This window comes from Panicum virgatum, chromosome 4K (assembly GCF_016808335.1).
Source record: "Panicum virgatum strain AP13 chromosome 4K, P.virgatum_v5, whole genome shotgun sequence".
Classification (NCBI taxonomy): domain Eukaryota; kingdom Viridiplantae; phylum Streptophyta; class Magnoliopsida; order Poales; family Poaceae; genus Panicum; species Panicum virgatum.
The window spans coordinates 47,155,788-47,176,030 of NC_053139.1; the positions used below are offsets into that span (position 1 = coordinate 47,155,788).

General features: G+C 47.8%; 2 protein-coding genes across 3 annotated transcripts; one reads left to right on the plus strand and one right to left on the minus strand.

Annotated features, from left to right (window-relative positions):
- Positions 1–2,377: 2,377 nt before the first annotated feature.
- Positions 2,378–5,505, minus strand: LOC120704518 (DDB1- and CUL4-associated factor 8-like). Of its 2 annotated transcripts, none has more exons than XM_039988941.1 (5): positions 5,293–5,505; positions 4,825–5,076; positions 4,574–4,717; positions 3,789–4,499; positions 2,378–2,978 (listed from the first exon to the last, which is right to left on the minus strand). In XM_039988941.1, exons 1-5 carry the CDS (start codon positions 5,488–5,490, stop codon positions 2,748–2,750), a joined length of 1,536 nt encoding a protein of 511 aa, XP_039844875.1. In that variant the 5' UTR covers positions 5,491–5,505; the 3' UTR covers positions 2,378–2,747. The 2 variants fall into 2 exon arrangements, with proteins under 2 accessions (XP_039844875.1, XP_039844876.1); XM_039988942.1 differs by having other exon boundaries at positions 2,671–2,978; positions 4,825–5,139; positions 5,293–5,437.
- Positions 5,506–5,545: 40 nt separating this feature from the next.
- LOC120704519 (serine/arginine-rich splicing factor SR45a-like) lies at positions 5,546–10,260 on the plus strand. The gene is made up of 7 exons (XM_039988943.1): positions 5,546–5,697; positions 5,828–5,847; positions 7,604–7,744; positions 8,579–8,681; positions 8,756–8,905; positions 9,418–9,463; positions 9,658–10,260. The coding sequence occupies exons 1-7, from the start codon at positions 5,695–5,697 to the stop codon at positions 10,029–10,031; spliced, it is 837 nt and encodes a 278-aa protein (XP_039844877.1). The 5' UTR covers positions 5,546–5,694; the 3' UTR covers positions 10,032–10,260.
- Positions 10,261–20,243: the final 9,983 nt, after the last annotated feature.

The window sequence follows — 20,243 nt, forward strand, 5'->3', positions numbered from 1 at the left end:
CGCAAGGTCCACCATGAAGCACTCCCGGGAAGGATCGAAATCCCCCTCGCTGGAGTCTTCGGAGCAGGTGAGGCAGTAAGCCGTCGCCAGCTGGAACGAGCAAAGAGCGTCGGGGTTGCGAACCCCGGAGTAGTCCTCGGCCTCCTCGGCCACGAAGTTGTTCATGAAGAAGTTGATGTCGTCGGCGATCGAGCTCGCCGTCTCGGGGTAGGATTCGTCAGGAGACGACGCGATGAGGCTGCAAATCGACCGAAGATGATGACCTGGCAGATCCTCATGCTTGATGAAGTTAGCGCTGGTTGACGAGGCATGGGCGGCAGCGTTGCGTATCCCGAAGGGGAAGGGCGACGCCGAAGTCGAGTTCCCCCTGGGAGGCACTAGTGCTGCCGCAGGCGCTGGTGCCGGCGCAGATGACGCCGAGGCACGCGATGACGAAACGGTGGCCCCGTTGGCCGTGATGCTGAGTTGCGACATGCCTGCCTCGACCCACGTGGGGGAGCTGTGGTGTGCCGCACGACGACGCTCCGCGCGTGCTTGTCACGAACGCCGGCCCGAGAGCCTGTTGCGCCGGGCTGGCGAAGTCGGAGCGATGGGGTTGCGTCCGGGGGAGAGGAGCTGCATGAGGTAACCGTTGCCGGTTGCCCTGAACTCGAGACTCCCGAACGAGATCATGCGTCCCGCTGGGAACGGATCCGAACCGCCCATGGGGTATGGGTTGGATCTGTTCGCCATCCCTGGATATCAAAAGGGAACAAGAAAGAAAAAATTCACGCAGCTTCCCCTACCTGGCGCGCCAACTGTCGGTGTCCCGACCCGGGGGCCTGGATCCCAACTAGTAAATGCTGCGTGTTTCCTCGTCCCAGATGATGATGCAAGAGGCAATCACAGTAACGCACGGTTTATCCTGGTTCCGGCCGCGGGGCCGTACGTCCAGCAAAGGAGGTGTGCGAGGGCACTGTATTATCTTGCACCCGGAGTGCTTGTAGTAGGGGATACAAGCGAGGCGAGAGAGGGAGAGAAGCTCCCAAGTCTCAGCTAGGAGTGGAGTTGGTTGAGATTGGAGCTCAGTAGTCCCTGAACATCCTCTTGAAGAGAGAAGCCAGAGAGACCAAGCAGACTAGAGTCCAGTTAGAGCCTAGAGAGGCTTAAAGGGGGTCCGCCTCCTCCTTTTATAGTCACAAGGAGGGGGCGGCGTACACGAGTGTAGGGCGCGGAAGTCGTCGTTTTCCCCTGAATCGCGGGTACAGTGGTCAAACACTGTAGGAAGTACACTGTGGGAAGGCGGCGCGCGTCGCAGTCGTCCTGGACATTGTCCTTGGTCCTGTGAAGATCGCGCCGGTCGTCCTGCAGTGTCCCGCAGGCGGCGTGGTGGTGGTATGTAGTGGGCCCTGTGGACTAGCGGTAGTAATGGCGCGCGATGGCCCCGGACCCCCTGGTGGGAGTGTGGGCGTGCACACTAGAAGGTCCGGGGGACACGTGGAAGTCCCGGACCCCTTCCCCAGTGGGAGGCGAGTCCGGATGGTCGGCGTCGGCAGAACAGTAATGGGAGCAGTGCCAAGCCCATCTTGTTCTGCGTGCAGGTCCCAAGGTATTGCTACAGTATCCGGGATGGCGGAATGGTGACCGGAGTCAGCGGATGGGACCCCGGTCACATCCACTGTGGGAATGGCGGCCTGGCGCCGCCCGTCCTTTGAGCCGTGGCGGAGTGGCCAGCTTTTAATGCCTTCGTACGGCGAGCAGTTGGGCGGCGAGGTTGTTTGTCCCTTGTGCCGAGAGACGGCCTTGAGCGGGGCGGAGATAAGTCACCCGCTCGAGGGCGGATCCGCTACCCTCGAGCGAGGCGGAGGTGAGTCACCTACTCGAGTGCAGATCCACTACCCTCGAGCGAGGCGGAGGTGAGTCACCTGCTCGAGGGCAGATCCGCTACCCTCGAGCGAGGCGGAGATCGTTCCGCGGGTTCGAGGGGGATGTGAATGGGCCGCACGCTGGGCTTCTTTGAGTCCCTTCCTTTCTTCCGAATGGGAGGCAGGTCGTGGGTCTTTGTGTGCCCAGTTATTTTAACAGGTGTTTTGTGTTTTTGGAGCGATCTTAGTACCCCGATTAGGGTGTCCCTAATCGTGGTACCCGACACAAAGGCAAGAAACAAAGAAAGGAGAAAAAGTGCCTAAAGTTGAAGGATTGGATGTGTTTTGAAAGGAATGGAGAAGAGACTAAGTTTTTTCTTCTTTTTGAATCAGAGGGATTTATGCGCCACTGAGCACAACACTACTAGATAAAATAAACTGCTCTAGACAAAGGAAAACATTTCAGGAATCAAATCGTCTTCTATAATGTTCCTCCAGACAAGTATAAAATTTACACGTTGTGCTGATTTCAATTTTGTGCATTCTGAGGATCCTTCATGAACTCTCCTGAGTGGATGAAAACTTAATGCTATATCCAATATCATGATGCCCAAAGCTGCTCTTATACTAAACTAGTCTTCCACTGGTTAATCTCTTTCACGAGACATTTACATCACGATGCTAGACTACCTCAAATCTGAAGAAAATATATACAGGTGAAACACTGAAGAGCGAAAAGGAAGCACCAAACAATAACCTAGCAGGCATCACGCAGAGACTTGAGAATCCTAACTACGCTGTTTAAAGCCTGGCACCTCCCGAGATCAACCATCACTTGAAACTAGCAGCAGCTGCTCTTGAACTAATAGCTGAACATAATCTTCATCGCCTGTTATACCGTCATCAACCATCACTTACATCTTCGGCACTGTTATCACCATCGTCGTCGTCTTTGGCACTGTTATCACCATCATCATCTTCCTCTGATGACGTATCCTCATCTTCCTCAGATGAATGTTCATCACCATTTCCATATACATAGATATCATCAAAGTCCATTGCATATTCCAAATCGTCGTTGTAAAAAAAGCCATCAGAATCACTGCTGGTGTAGAGCCACATATCTTCCTCAACCTTCAAATGCGAATTCCACATATATCAATATTCTAAAATCATTCACAAACCAGTAGCAACACACAAACCAGAAGTATAAATTTTTTGCAACTCTATTCAAACATGAAAGTAACATTGTTAAATAATGGACCAAAAGAAAAACAACATTGTTTGGAGGATCATGCAACTGCTACAATGTCAAAAAAAGTTAACTTTGGAGGATCTCAAGCAACGAGAAATTAGATTGCACAACCTTTTCATTTTTCATTGAAACAATTTTCCTATTAAAAATCTTAAACTACAATTTGATCACTATCTTTTAGTTTCATGGATAATATGAACAACGGGGCAAATATTACTGAAAATTTTACAGACATAATGAACAGTACTTGGACTTCTATAATTTTGGATTCTGGCAGTTCTGTAGTGACTTCATCAACAAGAGACATCATTCTTATACCATTCTACTTTCTAATGTGAAACTGGTCCTCTGTGGTCCTTTTCCTTTTACAGTGAAAATACACAGATTACGCCAGATACATCAGATGCAAATGAACTCGCCTATTTCATTTTTTTTCGAGGAGAAAAGGAAAAGAAAAGAAGGGCACTCCTTGTTCATTTTGAATAGATCTCAAGCAAACTAAAATTCATCATGGGAATGCTGTTAGTTGAATATTTAGCCATGCCTGCCCAATACAATACGGCATTTACGACAGTTTTTTTGCTTGAACAAAGAACATAAGGCATTTATGATGAGTTGTGCATACAAAGAACATAACGGATACCAAGGCATGAGAAGTATAAGAGTTTCAAGTACAACAATTTACATACCTTGTCAACAGGAGAGACGGAGGGGTTTTCACCTTCACCAGGTTCCCAAATCTTAATATCGTTATCAATGCCACTGCTTGCAACAACAATCCCTGAAGGGTGCTGTTCGACACAGTTTACAATGTGTTTATCTCCAGTCATCACTCTGATCAGCTCCCCATCCTTCTTTCTCCAAATAAATATACGGCCACAGTCTGACCCGGAGGTAACATAATCACAGTTGGGCCCAAGGAAGTTTACCCCCTTAATGGTGTGTTGGTTCTGGTGTCCCTTGAATGTCTTAGGTATAGGCAACTCATCCCTACGACAAGATAAGGGGTTGGTCCCATCCATCAGGAGTTGTTCATCTACCTCAATGTTGTTCAAGTGTAAACCATGCTCTCTTGAGAAAAGGTAGATATTGTCATGACTATAGGATGCTAATAGCTCACTGGTCTGTGAGTAAGCCAAACCAGTTATTCCATCTTTGTTTCCACCAATCAAATGTGGAGGGCAGAAGTGCTCCGTTGGGTGACCGAAAATAGAATTGCCATCCAGACGAATCTTGCGGGTATCATATATCCTTACATACTCATCTGATCCAGCCGCTGCAAAACAACAGGGCTGCCTTGGGTCTATGGCAATAGCAAAGAGTTCGGTGGCATCAGCAGTGAAATGGTATGCAGCCCCACATTTAAAGAGTTCCACGGCATGTTTCCCCCTGAGGTCAAACTGCAGAGAAAACAAAGTTAGCAACAGAAGGATCCAGCCGGGATAAAAAGAAGCCAAGGAACTCAACAACATACGAGCCACACGGAGCTATCTTCACAGCAGCAGTAGAATGTGTAAGGACTTCCCGGCTCAACAGCCAACCTGTGTATCGCAAACTCCAACTCAACAAGTTTGTCGGTAGTTGCGCGCCCCCCTTCCCGTATCTGTGAATGCCTCACCTGTTTCGGTTCACAATCGAGGAACATAGCACAAATGGTTGAGTGACCAAAGGGAACATCGGATCATCGAATTTGTCATTGCCAGGAGGACATCGAGTATGCAATACCTCACCATCAGCAGCACACGTGACAACGCTCCGGTCATCCGAGAAGGGCATGAACTGCGCGTGGAGCACGTTGTTACTGTGCCCAGTGTGGAACGATAGGGTTGGCACCGCCTCCACCCAGTTCCACAGCACGACGGTCCGATCGTCCGCCCCGGAGAGGAGCAATCTCCCGTCCGCGTTGAAGCTTATAGTGTTGACGCAGCCCCTGTGCTTCCGTAGCCTCTTCTGTATGCTGAGAGATTGCACGAAGTCCTGCGCACGGTCAAACTGGTCACAGCCTGCTCTCATCCTCTCTGAAACTCAGCAAGCGCGTAGCTGCAGCAACACGAAGCCCATGCAATGCAATAATTTCTCACTCATATACCCATTAATCTTTCGAATTCACGGATCGAAGGTTGGTACAAACAGAATTGTGGGCTAATCAGAGTAGTACTACGTGATAAGAGAGGAGGGAGAGGGGAAGAAAACCTTGGAGGCCATGACGGCGTTGGCGAAGCTCCTGGGAGGGAGGCCGCCGACCTCGCGCTCCCACAGCCCGGCCATCCTCTTCCTCTCCAGCGGCATCGCCGCCGCCGTGGCTCCGTTCACGAGGGTTTCCTCCCTGACCTCGGCTCCTGCGTCCTTCCTCCCTCTCGTGACAGATCCTGGCCGGGCCTTGAAGCCCATTTGTGTTAAATGGGCCGGGCCTCGTTGACCTCGAAGCCCACCAACTGTAGCGGTCTTCGGCCGACAAAATACCACGCGGAGCCATTTCGAACATGCCGGAAAGAGGAGGGGAGGGGAGAAGCGAACGCGTCAGCCAAACCCTAGCCCAGCGCGAGACGGCCGGGAGCTCCACCGCGTCGGTCGCCGCCGCCGCCGCTTCGCAACATGGTGATTCCCTCCTCCTCCTGGCCTTCGTTGTCTCATTCGTGTTTGCGATCCCCCCCCTCCTTCTGTGGATTCCTTTGATCTCCGCACTGACGCCTCGCTTTTGGGTGTTGCTCCCCATCTGTTTTGGCAGGCCGATTCCCCGCGCAGGAGGTAACTACGCCGGCTTCGCTTCTCATTTATGCCTCCTTTGTAATCCTCGCTCGTTGGTCACCCCTGATCTGGCTCTAGTGTTATGGTTTTTCCGATTAGAATCGTAGTCTCGTCGCAACCATTTGGCTTCATTGGGGTTAGCACGGGCAAACTCAGGATCTGTAAAGTGTGTACAAGTACACGGGTGGGGGATAGCGTTAATGTGATTTCTGTTATTTTGTTTGTCACGTTTTTTTTATTTCAAAAATAGTGGTTGGTGAGGTTGATTGCATCTTGCTTCTTATGTTTTTGAGATCTATGTTGGTTTAGATTGGTGTGCACCTTTTATCAAGGTATTACTTCAAAGATCTCTAGTATGACCTTCTGGTTTGTTAAATATAGATGCACCAGATTGAATGTATGAGGTTTTCTCCTCCTGAACATTTAACCAGAAATGATGGTGTTTGTCTATCTTGCGTATGTGTTTGATCTGGCGCAACTTTTACTATCCAGAGTCTGCATGTTTTTTATTTGCATCTTGGAACAAGGTTATCTCCTGGATTTGAATCAGTTATGTGTGTTTAGTGTTGCCTCCTAAACCTTTACCCAGAAATGATTGTGTTTGTTTGAATCTGGCTCAACATGCTTACTATCCAAAGTGTGCATGGTCTAATAACTTTGACCAAATTGTTAATACACTTCATAGCTGAAGCTTTTAGAATCATGTTCTATATTTTTTGTGTCTACCTAGATATGTTGCATTGTATGTATGAGCTCAGATTAATTTTGGATATGTTGCATTGTATGTCTGAGCTCAGATTAATTTGGCAACCTTTTCCATGAACACACTTAAAAGTGTTAAGCTTTCCCCTGTATTCTTTTCCTTATATTGTTGTTCTACCTGTTCCTCAAAAGTGGCCCTTGACCAAGTGCTGTTCCTAGCAGGCTTGCACACAACATAGTAGTTGGTAGTTGTAGCTCCCCAAAGAAGTTTTTGGTTTGTGCCATTACACACAACATTTAGATAATTCGTGCTGGTGCAGTGGTGCTTTCTATGTCTATGCTATTGTTGAGGAATAAGTTGACTAGGATTCATTTGTCCATTTCATTCCTATGTTTCATTGTGGTAATGAGGACTTGGTCTTTGAAACTTAGTCCATTACTCAATTGAGTACAAGCCTCATCAAAGAGACTGCCATCTAAGTTAAATGAATTGTAGTCAGTTAGTTGCTCATTGTTTAGTGGAATTGTAGCAACACCAAATGGTGGATTAAAAGTTATTATGAACCGCTGCAGAAACATGCTTCAGCAGTGTTTTGTGGTTAATGACCAAATGGTGTTGTGTTGATGCCATGATTAGAGAGTTATTGCCCAGGTTAACTTCAGTTAGCACATACAACTAATTTTCCTGGGCTTTCTCTATATCAGCTGTAGATGATAAGGCAATCAATTTTTGTCTTTTCTTACTTTATGAGTTTTTTTTATCTTTTTGTATATGTCATTAGGATAGCACTTTGTCAGTCTAAGTTGACTGTCAGGTTTTATTTATGACTATAATGTAGATGTGGCATCTATCATATTCAGTGTCTGTCTGCAAGAGTTTCCTATCAGTAAACATGGGATCTTCTTTGAATTGGGCACATCGTTACAGTGGTTTTTCATGCTAACTAGATAACTGCGGATTCTCTTGCCATTATTTTTACCAGAACTCCTTATCACAACTGCAGGGACTGTTTTTTTTTTTTGATACATGCTGGTGGCAATTTCTTACTTTCAGGTACTCAAGGTCCCCTTCCCCTTACAGCAGGGGGCACCCAAAAGCAAGGTCAAGGTCACGGTCTCCAGCTCGGTCTCAGTCTAGGTCACCTGTGCCTGATCCTAGATCTCAGGCAAGGTCAAGATCTAGAAGCCATGAGAGGTGCTCCGTGTTCTTTTTGTTTGCTAATGGTCCATGTGCTTTAAAATGTTTTCTATAAATATGCTTTAAATTTTTTGCCTAATAGAACCTGTGCTTCATCAATTCTGTATGATTTTTCCTTTGTTACTAGAGTATTTGAGTACTCACATGTTTGTGCACTGACCGGTAATTCTATTGCTAGAAGCTCAGTGAGGTTCATGTTGTAGAAGCATGTGTCTGTGTGGTGTAAGAATAAAACAATAAATAAATTCTAAGTATTCTATCCTATTATTATAGCTATTTGGAGATACTTTTCTTGAAGCATAGAGTATGTAAAGTTTAAATGTACCAAATAGAATTGTTGTGCTTGTTGAAAGTCATATACAATATATGTGACATGCCTACTACATAACAAATATAAAGAATTGCATCACTTCTGTGAGTATGATTTTGTAACAACCACTGTGTCTCGTGTAATCATTATCTTGAAATGGTTTTCTATTATACAACAAAATTGCAATATCATCTTGTTATAGATGTTGAATTGGACAAGGAAATTTTTTGGTGATATTAGTGTATGTTACATATTTTGCTAACCGAATTATATTTAGTACTTTGGATGGCTTGTAAAAGAGATACAGTGAGGTTCATGTTGTAGAAGCATGTTTCAATGTGCTGCAAGAATAAAAAAATTGTGAGTAATGAGCTAGTAAAAGAGATACAATGGGAAAAAGTGGGGATAGTTGTGTTTTTATTCAATGAGCTACCTAAAGTTTTCATGACAATTAGTTTTCCGTTGGCTAATAATTCTTTTATCTGCAATCTCCACATTCTTAATTATTGCCTGTTTTGCAGGGAGGAGGAGGCTGTTAACCGTGGAAATACTTTATATGTGACTGGACTCTCTTCTAGGGTGACTGAAAGGGAAATTAAAGATTATTTCTCGAAGGAAGGAAGGGTTAGTTGACTTCATACAAAGTTCAGCCAAATTTCTCTCAAAAGTATCACAACATAACATCTCTTGTGGACTAGGTGGTTGGTTGCCATGTTGTTCTTGAACCCCATACACGTGTTTCGCGTGGATTTGCCTTTGTCACCATGGACACTGTGGAAGAAGCTGACCGTTGCATCAAGTATCTTAACAATTCTGTGATGGAAGGTCGAAACATTACAGTTGAAAAGGTAATTGTGTTTACCGTCACTAGGGTTGTTGATACTAATAGTGCGACCACATATGTGCTGTGTGTTGACCTGGAAGTTTTTTTGGTTATTATTCAGAACATACTGTGCAAGATATGTGCAGCAATCAAGATTCTGAGTTCATCAATTTCAGCTTTAGCAAATTACAGCTCGATCAGTGGACAGCCCAAAGAGTTACTATGCACCACAAGATTCACACCAACTAAATGTAGCAATTATTCAACTAAACCTGAGCTTTCACCTTCAACTAATCAACGGGCAATGCCAACTCATTAGTCAAGCATGTGCGGTGCCATGTGCATAGCAACGTTGGATGTCTGCTAGTTGGAGTTTGGGCTCTTCGTTACTTATTTCCCTCCCTTGGTCCGTTATTGCAGGTCGTATATCCATTGATTGTAAGAGAAACTTGTAATTACGTACATGATCCAAGAATGATACTTTTATCCTTATTACTGCTTGTAATCTGACTAGAATTGGTCTTTCTGTTGTTTCAGTCACGCCGTGGTCGCCCAAGGACACCAACTCCCGGAAGCTATCTTGGTACGGAAGCAGCATTTTTAATTTTGTAGATACCAGTGCACTTCACAACATCCTTTTAAAACCTTTCAGTATATTTATTTGTCTGTTTCTTTTTCACTTTTGGGATGCCATATGCCTTATCAGTTAGTGGGCAATCAGTTGAAATGTGTTCTTTTGTTTTTATTTATTACTTCTTATGGTACGCACCTTGACAGGCCACCGGTATGAGCGCAGAGAACGTGGGAGATACCGCCGTGGCTATGGTGGTGGTCGTGATGAGTATTATGGCAACAGCGGGGGCGGCGGCGGCGGCTATGGCTACCGCAGGTCTCCACCCCCCATGTATTCCTACAGGGAGAGTCGGGACTACCCTTCGTACAGGGATACTCGGGACTACCCTCCCTACAGGGACTACTCCCCCCACAGGGACCTCCGAGATTACTATGAGAGCAGGGGCGGTCGGGGGTATTCCCCGCCACCGTATGGCGGGGGCAGGTCAAGAAGGGATCGATCGATCTCGCCGTATCGGATGCCCGAGAGAGGCTATGGTGGCGGCCGCCGTGCTGCTGGCGGTGGCTACGACAGGTAAAAAGGCTTTTGCCCCTCCCTATCCCGGGTGGGTGGGGGCACCGTATTGCCAAGATGTATGGCCCTGGCCTGGTGTTGATGGTGGTGGCCCTCCCGTGACTCTGGGTAGATTGTTGTAGCTGTACTTGCGTACTGTTTGCCTTGTATCTGGATTTGAAGAATTTGTAATGGACAGCTTGTTTGTAGGTTTGCAATGATAACTTCTAAAGAATGACTGGGGACTTGTTGCATTGGGCATCTTTTTACCGTTGGGGATCGTGGCGGCACAGCAGCTACGTGGGCTATTATTTGAGGCTGCCATAATTCGAATCCTTGAAAGGCGGGCGAGAAGGCCTGGAATATTCACTGGAGGACTAGGTGGTGGTGGTGTGGTGAAAACTGGAAAGGGAAGACTAAAGGGCTCTGGTGCCTGTGGTTGTATGATTATGTCCGGTGATGGTACTGGGAGTCCGGAGGCGCCGAGGGGCAAGGGGCATGTAAAAGGCGGAGGAGGCTGCAGCCATAGCACGGGATGGGATGATCTTTGAGATCTTGTGATTGCACTCTCATCAGTCATCACCTGGCAATGGCATTGCCTGCCTGTCTCTGTCTGTCTCTGTGTGGGTTTTGTGCCGTTGGACGGACGGGTCGATGTTGGGGGTGTTGGGTGTGGCAGGGCGCAGTTGCTGCAGCAAAGGCTACGAGTGCCCGTCCGTCCCTGCGGGGATTCTGGGCGATGATGGATGGTGTGTGATTGAGTTGTTGGTTTGCTCCGTAGGTATCTCATCATTAAGTGACGCCGCTTTTGGGGTGGGTGATTGGATTTGATGCGAAGAAAGGTACCGTACCCTTGTTACTGCCGCCGCTGCTGCTGCTGTCAAATTCTCTGCTTGCTTTTTGTGTAAAGGGCGGCGTGCAGGGCAAAAGAGAGATTCTTGTGGGAGGCTTCCTTCTACCCGGCGTATCAAATGGTTGCTTCCCTGGTGTTTGCAGGGGCAGGAGGTGCATGCAGTCTACTCTCCTGTCAAGTGGTTGCTGGGGAGATCGAGTGGTCAATAATGCACGTTGGTCACGAAAGCGAGTGAATATATATGCATTGCATTGCATGCTCAAGGAGAAGGAGGTGGAGGTGCGTGTGGCTGTGCAAAGGCTGGGCGCGTGTCACCTGGCGCTCCTCCATTATTGAGCTGGGCAGCTGCTGCTGCTGCTGCTTGCTCTGAGTCGATCTGAGGCAGCCGGGCAGGGAGCTGTATGTAGCTGTCACGGGGGGGAGAAGGACGTCGCTAGGCGCTAGCTTAGCTGCGACGACCGATCAATAAGCTAATAAGAGCAGTCAGCAGGCAGGCAGGCAGTCCGAGCTGGAGTTTCATAGACTCAGTTACATAGACCGAGAACTAAGTAATCGTAACTGTGCCAGATGTGTTTTATGGTGAAGAAACTCTCCTCATATCTTATGAAATTTCATCTTTCTCTCCTGCCATGTCAGTAAAAGTGATGATATTTAATGTCATGAAATTCTTATTGAAACTGACCTTATCGTGCATGATATATACGTCACGGGATTATATATATTAATCAGCAGCATGCATGGATGTTTGCATTGCATATCGTGGGATCGTCCTCGATTGCATTGGTTGGCGCGGCGTGGATCACGGGATGTGCAGCACGCGCGCGCAGGTAAATCAAATGGCTCTCTTTTCTCCGATGCTCTGGCCGCCGGCTTTGCTTTGGTCCCTCCCTGGGCTGCCTGATTCATCGATGGATCACTAGTGACTGAATTCGCCTGCTGCCTGCTGCCTGCTGCTCTTGTGTTGATGGTCGGTCTGTCTGACGAATAATAATGTGCCGGGGAGACTGTGCGGTGGACCCCCACGTGCTAGGGAAGAAAGAAGGCATGCATGGAGCTAGCTTTTCAAAAAAAAAAAAAGCTACAGTATTTGGGCCTCCAGCAGTGCGCCCGCTGTCGTAGCAGCAGCAGCACGCATCAGCGCATCCAGCAGTTCCCGAGGCGCGCCGTGGCGCCATGCGCTTGTCCCTTCCCTTCCCGGCCCGCCCGCCCGCTTCTCTCTCTCATATGCATATGCTAGCTGGTGAACGGTGATATATGCTCTTTCTTTATGATCGGAAATGCACGTACGCGTGTTGATGCATGCATGTTTCCTTGTTGTTACGACTTGCGACACGAGGAAGAGGACCCGTTTTCCCTTTTTCCTTGTCGCAACGCCTACGTGCAACGTCACGGGCGTACAAGATGCAAGTCTCCAGCAGCTAGCTCAAGCTACCTCCTCCTACTACTACTGCGTGCTGCCTGCACAGTAGCCCTGGGCACAAATAATCGAGAACCGAGAATAAAATCGAAAAAACTGAGAACCAAAGCTGAACCGAACCGAAACCAAAAATTTCGGTTCCTCTTCGGTTCCTGGTTGTCAGGAATCGAAGTATTCGGCTCGGTTTCGGTTCCTAAGCCGGTTAACCGAGGAACCGACCCATCCTACATTCAGCCCATAAACATGTTAGATGGCCCAAGGCCCAAACAAAACTCTAGCTATATTCAACCCAGACAGCCACTCCCACCCACCAGGCCACCACCGCCCCCTCCACCCAGCCCCCACGGCCGCAGGGCGCCTGGCCACTCCCCGCCGCCGCCCTACTGCGGCCCCTCCCTGGCCGGCGGCCGCCGCCTCCCGTCCCTGGAAGCCGCCGCGCCCCCTCCCCGGCCTCCGCACGCTCCACCCGTGCCGGATCCCTCCACCACCTCATAGCACCGCGAGGCCGGCCTCACAGCCGCACTGACGCCGGGGACGAGTGATGGCGGTTGCGGTGGACCCGGACACGGAGGACTCGTGTCCAGGGACGTCATCGTCGACCCGGCCACAAGGGTCTGGGCGTGCCTCTTCCTCCCGCCGGGCACCCCACCGGGCAAGAAGCTCCCCGTCGTCGTCTACTACCACAGCGGCGCCACCGAGATCCAGATTTGTTTTCCTCCTTAACGAAGCTCGGTTAGTTCGGTTATAACCGGAACCGAACCCGAAATTTCTCGATTCTTAGTCCTAAAAAGAACCGAACGATTCCTATTTTTCAGGAACCGTACTTCTTCGAGAACCGAAGAACCGAACCGATCGGTTCGGTTAGAACCGAACACCCAGGCCGACTGCGCAGCCAAAACTCCAGCGATCTCTAAACTATTATTATATTATATTCGGAGCATTTTCAAGGGACTAGCTAAATTAGACTAGTCAAATTTTCTTTAGCTAGTCATTTTGCTAGCTATTTAACTATCCAAGAGATGAGGGAACCAACAGACTATGGAATTATCCTTTTTCATATCCAACTCTCCTCTCTCTCCTCTCTCCCCGTCATTGTCACAGGGCCCCATCCATGCCAGCCACCTCTAGGGCGCTGCCTGCACCCCCCCCCCCCCCCGCTCCAGCCCTGCTGCCTCCTCAAGAACCGCCGCTCCAGGGACGCCGCCGCCGCCACCTGGGCTATCGCCTCTAAGGAACCGTGTGCGGACCGGCAGCGTGGTAGCGAGACGCAAGAGGGGCGGGAGGCGAGCTTATTGGGAGGGGCGGGAGTCACGTGAGCGTGGATGGCTAGCGGATGTTGTTGGGCAAAAGTAGCTAGCGGGAGGCCAGGAATAACTAACAGGATAGCTAGTGGGGATGTTTGCATGAGCCATTGGATCTACTTTTTTGGATTCTTCTAACTTTTTTGGCTAGCCAAGCTAAGATAGCTAGATTGTTGGAGATGCTCTCATAACCTCCCTAGCCTAGATGTAGTATTAATCATTAATAAACTGATTGAGACAAATAAAGAGACTACATACAAACATACACACAGTCCACAAGTAAGCTATCTAATTACAAGAAGGATCAGCCCGCCCTGCTGCCTAAAATACACAAAAACACGGGAGTCGCACGCAGAGATAAGAAATAGGGATCTCTAAAGATATATACAAGTATGTATAGATGCATATAGCTAGACAGAGCATGTTGAAGGATTGAAGCGTACATGCTGCAACCGCATATATACAGTGACCAGTACTATGCCTACTTGTATGCATAGGGTTACGATAATTTGCATTGTATTGTAAGGCTAGTTTCAATGCATAGTTTCATGATACAGTTACCAAAACTGAGACCTTATTAGCCGAACCGGAGAAGTGTTATGGTAATCCTATAAAACTCGCCATTCTCTTTCCTCGTAAAGATTCTGCTTGCTCTCTGGCTGGCTGGCTGGCTGGGAAGGAAAGCACAAAGCAAGCAAGGAGAAGATGAGAAATATTGTGGGCGATGCATTGGCTAGTCCGTAGCATATGAGACAAGCCACAAACCAGCGGTGTTGCAGCTACGGCCAAAAACCATTGCGGTTTTCCGTTCCCTAACGCCCGGTTTTGCATTTTGGTCGATCGCCTAGCTAGCTTCGCCTGATAAGGACCGGGCCTTCTTTTGGACGGTAGCAACCAGCAACCTAGCGCCAGGATTCTTTTCATTCCTTATTATTATTATTATTATTTTCTGTAGCTGCCAAAACCGGCAGAGAGCAGCACAAACACACACGAGAGTCGAGAGAGAGAGAGAGAACAATCGACGTGAAGGCCGCCGGCCAAACAAATACAAGGGTACGTGTACAGTCAGCAGTCTCTCGGTGCATGCATGCAGCTAGCTACCACAACAGCTAGCGCCGCCGCCCATGCATGCTTGTACATATTCATCATCATCTTTATCTAAACAATCATCATCGTCTCCCTAGCTCCATGGATAGATGGTGCATGTATTCATGTTCACAGCAGGTTTATTGTAAAGTCGACGTACGATGCGCATGGCATGCCACCGGCCAGCCATGTGCAGATGGTAGCGCTGTACATCTCGATCTGCCTTTTCTTTCCCATGCGTCGTCCTCGTCGTCGTCCATGGACACGATGGATCATGCATGCATTGCATTGCATTGCATGGTTCCGTCCAAACTTAATTGTTACGACTTACCTACACCACCCTTTTGTACATACATACCTTAGTGCAACACAGTACACCACTATATATTGTTCTCACATTTTCATTTAGGTCCATCAACTCTAAAATTATATTGACCGGTAATTTCGTACTTGTAGTTTTAAAACAGTTGGTCATTCCCAAGTGTCAATAATCCCGACCCGTTAATGGACCTCACGCGCGCAAACTTAAAACGAAGGCCTAAACAGTTGATGATCACTATGCATTATATTGATATGTGCATTTCACTTCATGCATATATAGCACTGCTAGCTCTATCTTTATAATCCAAATTATTATATGTTGTTTATATACATGTACTCTATATAGAGTACATAATAAAAACACTATATATATATATATAGGGAGAGATAATTTTTTTTAAAAAATATATTCATAATTTAGAACGGAGGGAGTACATACATACTGCCACCTTGCTAGTGTACAAATGATCGATTTCCACCATCCTCGACTTGGGGCTTACTAGACGACAGAGAGATGGGAGGGGACCACAGGATAAACTGAGGTGATCATGGCTGCCTGTTTATAGTAATTAACAAATAAACTTGACGAAAGTATGGGATCCGAATCCCGTTGCCCAACTAACTGCAGATCGATGGAGGTGTATCGGCCGGTAATCCTTCTTCTTCTACTTGTTCAGATCTATAGTTGAGACCTACCTCGTGCAGTACCTGCGGCAGTGCAGATCTGTACATGCCTGATGCTTGCACGCCTCTAGCTACGAATGATCAACGAGTGAATCGAATGCACATGCCGCGCTCTAGCTGTCGGTACGACTACGAGAGCAGAGCAGAGCAGCTCGTGATCAGTCCGATGATCCTTCCCCGTGCAAGCAAGCAAATACTGACAGGGTCGTCGTCGTGCACTGTTGTTAGCATTACTACGGACGTACTATTATTGTTGACGCATGCTTCCTTATATAATTGCTGCTGGTTCATTATTATTATTATTATTCAATCGAGAGTAGTGTCAAGCAGGAGTGCTGATATATATAGATGCATGACCCTCGTATCTGCTGATCCCAAACGACTGGCAGCATGCATCATTGCATATGCAGAGGATCATCGATCGGATCCGATCGGAGCCAACAACCAAATACTATATTCAATTCATCATCACATGTACTATGTACAATACAATGTGTCGTAGAAGAAGCAGCAGCAGCAGGCAATCAGTAAGTTAAGGATGGACGACCACCTGATCTTTACCAATGCCGTGAAACTGCAGAAATATATAGGAGCTCGATCTGCAACTATGCATAACCATACTCTAGTATATATTGCCACCAGTCTCTGATGTTACACTTTTACTAGGAACGAAAATGAATTGAAAGACAAGGCCCATTATATATATTCATTGAGGGACCGAAATCGGCGACCAGAGGGGGTGAATGAGAGCCGATTAAAATTTCATTCGAAATCGATCCGTCGGCCTATATCCCAAAAATCACCACAAGCCCTCAAACCTAGGATATGAGAGAGTAGCTATGGATAAGCTATCTCCTTGCGAAAAGCCATAGTAAGCTACGCGGAAGCAAAAGAGTCAATACGATGCAAATCGCAGAACTCGACTGCAGTGGCCGGTCAGACCGGTACAACACTCCGGTCAGACCGGTCAGACCGGTTGGGGAGACCAGTTGCTCCCAGAAAAGCTCGGGAACAAGACTTCAAAAGTTGAATCTCGAGCAAACGAAGTCCAAATCCAATGAAACTTGGAGGATACCTTCACAACTGTCCCGTGAACATATCTCCAAGAGATCTTTCCCAAAAGATTAACAGATCGTGAGAAATCAAGGGAAGATCAAAGAGGATTGGGGTTTTCTCAAGAACTCAAAAACTCCAATTCGTGAGAACTCGCGATTCTAGAGGGTTTGGCACTAGCCTAGATGAATCAGAATCGTCACAACGAGTCCATCAAAACACGAATCGAAGAGCTTGACTCCTCCAAATACGAAACACACCAAAAGAGGAGAATTCGAGCCCAAAACGCAAGAGAGGAAGGGGAGGACGAATACTCAGTACACAAGGGTGAATCTTAACCAGATTTCATTCATAAAACTCAGAGGAATTCACCTATACAAAGCTAGAGCCATCCACCCATCATCCTACCCACTAATTTGAGAGATTAGCTAAACCCTAACCCTCGTTTGCGTTAGAGTCCTTGGCCCTAACCTGGAGCAGGGAAAGGGAAAAGGAAAAACGAAATGGATTCGAAAAGACTCAAGAGACTCAACCAGCCACGGGCTGGTGGGGATATTTACACCCACCGAGACCGGTCAGACCGGTTCCATGGACCGATCAGACCGGTCAGACCGGTGCCAGGGACCGGTCAGATCGGTTGGTCTGCAGCATCCCCCTGTACACGATCTCATCTGACGGCTGAGGTTCTTTCTTCGAAACGAAGTCTTCTCCGCGATGCCGCCATGTTGATGAAGATCCGGTTCGCAGTTTTGAAGGATCCGCGAAACCCGGGTAGGTGGCCGGTTTTGAGAAAATCGCCAAAACTCCACGCGCGGAAAGATTCCCGCCTCCACGCCATGGCCCTAGACGCCGCCCGACGCCCGTCACCTCCTCTCCCGCAGCGAGGCCCTAGACGCCGTCGACGCCCGTCGCCTCCGTCAGTCCCGAGACCGACGCCCGTGCCTCCACGACTTAGCGTCTTCAACCGCCGTCCGCCTGCTTGGTTTTGTGGCGCAAACCAAGAAACCCGCCTTCCGTCGCCGCTTGCGCCCTCGGTCCAGGAGTGGACGCCACAGATGCCGCCCGGCCTGAGCTCCTCCACGGCAGCTCTCCGTTGACACTCGACGCCCGTGTACCTGCAACCAAGGACCAAGCGCACGATCACACCGCACGGTTGATAATTCACTCATCACATGCATGATAGAGTACTCAACATTCTTCAATCTCCCCCTTGATGACTGCATTGTCAACACACCACCTGAAACCAGAGAAGTGATAAAATAGAAGCAAGAGAGTGAAGAACTCAAGCAAGTGACAAAAAGCTCAGAAAGTCAAGAATAGTCACTTACTCAAGCACAGATCGATTCCCTAAGACAAGGGCAACGGCTCGACGCAATCGATCAAAATCCAAAACATGACTCCTCAAAGATAGATGTAACGCTCGACGCAATCATGCTGAAAGTGGAGGGAAAGCGAGGAAAACTCAGGAGCCAAAAACAAAGTAGACACTCCCTGCGCAACAAGTTTCAAAAATCAAACAAGTCTCCCCCTTGTTCGATCACTTCTCCTTCTCCCTGAAATTCTCCCCCTTGTTGGCACATGCACACATCAAGCCTAAAAGATGCCTAAAACTCCCCCCTGAAATTATGCTATGCAATGAATGTCGTGCAGAAGGTGTACGTGAAACACTCAGGCATACACAGATATGATCAACTAGTGACAGACATGTGTGCTTCATAAACAGGAACTGAATCTAGCTCAACAGGATATATCAATCAATTCTAGAGCTAGCAAGTTCAGTTCAGCAAAAATAAAAGCATCACCCATGATCTAGCAACAGCAAGTAGGAGAAAGAAGCAGTGCTAGTCAAACTCATACAAGGTGATCCAAAGCAACCAATATATTTTATCATGATTCAATTCTGCATCTCAAACTTATCAAGCAAGTGATTTTGCCAGGGGTTGAAAGTTTGTCATGCTTTACTTAGCAACGAAGCCAAGCCTATGCCAAAGGCAGTCAGAAGCTTAAGGAACTCGCTTCAGTCATGCACAGCCTTGCCCGGGTTCTCACTAGTGCTATGTGAGCCGTCCCGAAAGCTCGATCAGTGCGACAAGCAATCCCACCTGTATCTTTTCATTCCATTTCAGACATATTTTAAACAAATTTAACAATTTTAGCTCATGTCAAAGATTACAAGCCACACTAGCATGAATAAGATAGCAAAGCACATCAATACATCCTATCATGCTAGTAGCCAAGACAGGGTGACCATGTTTTCAGATTTTCAAATCAAAATAGCTTAACTCAGATGATATGAAATATACTGTGGAGCAAGCTATACATGATCGAGTCTAAGAAACTACACTAGCAAGCACTAGAAGATCTTAACAGTGTATACAGGAATGCCAGTGCAGTGTAGCAATGCAAAATGCAAACACGTATAATGTATATGCACAATGCAACTACCAAACCTAGAAAACGAAGAGAAGCAAAAACAAAGACCTACAAAGAGCTAACCAAAGAAAAGTCAGCGATCAAAAGGGGTAACAAACCCCAAGCTCCCCTCGCAAGCGAGTAAAGGTGTCCTGCTCAAGTGGTTTTGTGAGGATATCTGTGGTTTGCCTCTCTGAAGGGACATGGATCAAGTCTATGTGGCCTCTCTCATGGTTATCTCGCAGGAAGTGGAACCGGATATCTATGTGTTTGGTTCTGGAGTGTAGGACAGGGTTCTTTGCAATGCTAATGGCTGACATGTTGTCTACAAAGATAGGAACCCTACCGAAACTCAAACCATAGTCCTGCAAGGTTTGTTTCATCCAAAGTATCTGGGAGCAGCAGCTAGCAGCGGCAACATACTCAGCTTCTGTGGAAGAAAGCGCTACGCTAGCCTGCTTGCGAGAGGACCAAGACACCAAAGATGTACCGAGAAATTGACAAGTGCCGGATGTCGACTTGCAATCCAACCGACACCCACCAAAGTCGGCATCAGAAAAGCCCACTAAAAACAGAGAAGAATCCGCAGAGTACCAAAGACCAAATTCAGGGGTGAATTTCAGATACCTGAAGATGCGTTTCACCACCTGCCTGTGGGACGTGCGCGGCGAAGCCTGGTACCGCGCACAGAGGCCGACGCCGAACTGAATGTCCGGCAGCGTCACCGTCAGGTACAGGAGAGAGCCGATCATGCTCCTATACTCCTTTTGGTCCACCGCCTCACCGTCCAAGTCCTCATCAAGCGCCGTCGAAGTGCCGATCGGAGTCGGCTGAGGTGACAAGTCACTCATGTCGAACTTCCGCAGCAAGTCCCTGGTGTACTTGGCTTGATGGACAAACGTGCCCTGAGGAGTTTGCTTGATCTGCAGCCCGAGGAAGAACTGCAGCTCACCCATCATACTCATCTCGAACTCCCTGAACATCTGCTCAGAAAACTTGGAGACAAGAGCGTGAGAAGAGCCACCAAAGATAATATCATCCACGTATATCTGAACTAATAGAAAATCAGTGCCAGACCGCATGAGAAACAAAGTTTTATCCACACATCCC